The 3512-nt window shown below is 37.8% G+C and overlaps 1 protein-coding gene across 1 annotated transcript; it reads right to left on the reverse strand.

Annotated features, from left to right (window-relative positions):
- Positions 1–1123: 1123 nt before the first annotated feature.
- LOC113301792 lies at positions 1124–3135 on the reverse strand. The gene is made up of 6 exons (XM_026550609.1): positions 2871–3135; positions 2574–2786; positions 2298–2464; positions 2083–2167; positions 1505–1573; positions 1124–1389 (listed from the first exon to the last, which is right to left on the reverse strand). Exons 1-6 carry the CDS (start codon positions 2994–2996, stop codon positions 1219–1221), a joined length of 831 nt encoding a protein of 276 aa, XP_026406394.1. The 5' UTR covers positions 2997–3135; the 3' UTR covers positions 1124–1218.
- Between the last annotated feature and the right edge of the window lie 377 nt (positions 3136–3512).

A 3512-nucleotide genomic window follows, 5' to 3' on the forward strand; every position in this document is an offset into this window, starting at 1 on the left:
TTGTTGTGTCATTTACTTTGTTTTCTGCAATATATTTGTTATTATAATTAAGTAAATTACAAACTTACGTTAATCCGAATTACTTGACTTTAATCCTAATAGTCAATCGGTTACTACCATACCTACTATCAAGTAAATATCTTGTTGTCGTATTGTTACGACCTCGTCCATAAACAATCACACAAGGTATATGATTTAAGTTATATTGTCTTGACTCTGTCTATAGATGATCACTTAAGAAACCAGACTTATAGGTTAATATTAAAAAGATTGTGGTGTATTTGGGTACCCTCGTCTTTTCAAAAATGTTGTTCTGTTAACTTGTAAATGCTTGATCCCAAGCTAAACGCACAGGCGATAAACCAACCAAACGACATGTAGTGATTCAACAATGATTTCATAGATCGAAATTTATTAATACGTCAATGTGAGTTCCATCATCATATTTTAACATGTGTTTATGGAATCTGGTAATTTTTCTTCACCGTTCTTAAGTGGCGAGAATGACACAGCTATCAAGAAGTAAAAGAAATTGAAAAATAAAGACTAGCTTCTCATCTACGTAAGTAGAGATACTTCCTTACTTCTCGATCCCCAAGGAAAATTTTCATAGTCGCTTCCCGACCCGAAGCTCAAGGGAGAATGGGCGAATCCAACTTTACTACACGCACTCGTATAACGGGATGGACATGTGGTATTGCAAGAAGTCCCTATTTATAGTTTTCGACTAAGGCTATTATCTTCCAAATTAAGGTAACAATGTTTTTTTTTAAGCTAATAGTGGGTTTTGGATGCAAAATTTAAATGTGGAATTTATGGGTCAAGGGGATTTGGTGGAATTACGTCTCTTGAAAAAACAGAAGAAGAAACCATTAGCTGCACCATACGTTATCCTGAACTTCCTACATCTTTGCTTCAAGCAGTTAAGGGATCTTGAAGAAATTGAAGAAGATGTTCATTTACATGATCCGTGTCAGAAAGTAAAGTGTGGCATGTGTAACTGCATCTCCAGCTTCCTTAAGATTTGTGTTAACATCACCAATGGTTAGGTTACTCAATTCCAGTGCTTCAACTTAGCTTCGAGATTTTTAGTTTTTGTAGAAAGACAAAAGCAAGATTTAGCAAAATAGGTACCAAAATTTGGTGCGGTAGAAAAATAGATATTTTCTTTATAACAGTATATATAACTAGATAAGTCTTAGAATCAAAATCATCAAATTATTGAAGACCATATACAAGCAAAGCTCCAACTCCTGCAATCCCGGCGATCAAACCCACGATAACTCCTATAGGTGGCAAACCACCACCAATCGCTTTTCCAGTATTGACGTCATATTCTGCAAATCTTTTCTTTGGGGCTAGACATTGCGGGCACGCATAACCATCCGGCTTTAAGGTGATCAAATTAAAACTTTCGTCAGTAAAGTGACTGCCAGCATTTATATTATATGTAGCATGTAAAAGGTGAACAGAAAATTTATGGTTTCGGCTTTGAGTGTTTTACCTGCTCGTCAAAAGGCTTTTGTAAGGTGTAAATAAAGCCACAATCTAGGCATATGTGAGTTGCTCTTGCCTACATATATAACCATCATAGACATTAGTGTAAACTACATGAAGGACATAAAAATAAATAAATCATGTCTCTTTGTGTACTTTGGTTGCAGGGATAAGAGAGTTTGAGAGAGTCAGTTGTGTTCTGTATACCAGTGTTGTCTAGAAGTTGACTAAATTGTAGGCTACGGATCAGTGTTATCTGGAAATTTCTAGTGTGTAGTTCGGGCTAGATAAGCAGAGAGAGAGGTCAGTCAAAGCCTAAAAGCCTTTATTAACAGGCATCAATTGCCATCATTGGGTGACGATACCTGTATGTAAAATGAAAGAAGTTGTAATGAGTGCGAATAACGTTGGACAAAGAGCGCTACAGACTAAATACGCTGGATTCAGATTGCTATGACGTTTATATAAGATGAAACCATGGGTTGGTTGACTGCTGTTTTATAGTCTGAATCCAAATTAAGATGTACAGATAGCATGCACGATTGTTTGAGTTGATAAATAGACGGGAAAACCATATATGCTTGCCTTTTGTGATTCAGACAGCTTCCTTCCAAAACGTGGCGGTGCTGGGCGTTTCGGCAAACGTTTAACATCTACATCGGCACCACCTCTGCACAACCCAAAGATTATAAATGATGATAAAACCATTCCGGTTTAGCTCTAAAATTTTAGAAACCCAATTCCATGACAATTGCTGCTCCAATCCAATGTTAAAAGACTTGAGAAAGATGTTAGAGGACCTGTTGACGACAAAGTAGACAGAATCAGGCTTTGCATTGATGGCTGTTTTAGTAAATCCAAGCTTATCAGCTGGCCAAAGTTCATCCCCGAAGAAACTGCTAGTGTACAGCACTTGGTCTCCTGATTTCAATCCTGCTTTTGCTGCATTTCCACCGTTATCCACAGCCTAGAAGACAAGAACAACCAAAATTACAAAGTTTTATTAACAAGCAAACTATATATATATTTTTTTGGAATATCTATCTAGTGGAATTGAGATGGAGAGAGGTACTCACAGTAATGACAACACCACCACCTTTTTTTTGACCCAGAGTCAGACCTAATGGCTTATCAACTTCAACCTCAATGTTCTTAGCAGCAGTACTTCTAGCTTTGATCTCCAACCGTCCCTTTGAGATGAAACCAGTACTAGTTTTTCTCTTAGATATGAAGGAATCTGTAATACCCTTTTTAGCTTCTTGCAGTGTGAGTCCCCGGAAGCTCGTTTTCTAGATAAACAGAGTTAGAGAGAGGAGGGTAAAATTCAATTCAAAGTAGCAATTGATATAAATAACAAAGTGTACGCACTATACCTGGTTTTGAGAATTGGCTTGATGGAGGGATGTTACCAGAGGAGTTGTTGTTGATGATGAAGTAGATTTGGAAGAATGATTCTTGGAGAAAGTAGATATGCTTGAAGCTGCTGCGGTTGATGCCATCTTAACGATTTTATTTTTTTATTTTTTGATGACGATGATCAGCGAAAAGAGAAGAAGCTAGATTAGCTGGTGATGAACAAATGATAATTTGCATATCTAACAAAAAAAAAAAGAAAAAAAGAAATGTGGTTGAAGTGTTACTCTTTTCCCTCACCAATCCGATAACCTTTTAGTGGCAGGGAGGATGGCAACCACACTCCCTTACCCTCGCTCTTTTTGAGGTTCACCATTTCCAGCTAAGCTTCTTTTCTCACAGTTTTCTTTTTATGGGCCAGCAGCCCCAAACGCAAAGTTAAAAGAAAAAACAGTGCTTCTCTACGGATCGACAGAGAAAACCAGGCTAAAGCCGCCTCTCACAGTTTTCTTTTTTTTTTCTCTTTTATTTTTCTCTCGTAGGTCCCAATGGGCCCGTGTCCTCGGAAGACGTGCAGGAAGTGGGTTGTGAAAGGCGGTTTTTCTTGCGTTATTTTTTTCTCGGTCAGTTATAGAAGGGCGACTCCCACCAAACATGGGAGC

Source organism: Papaver somniferum, chromosome 8 (assembly GCF_003573695.1).
Source record: "Papaver somniferum cultivar HN1 chromosome 8, ASM357369v1, whole genome shotgun sequence".
Classification (NCBI taxonomy): domain Eukaryota; kingdom Viridiplantae; phylum Streptophyta; class Magnoliopsida; order Ranunculales; family Papaveraceae; genus Papaver; species Papaver somniferum.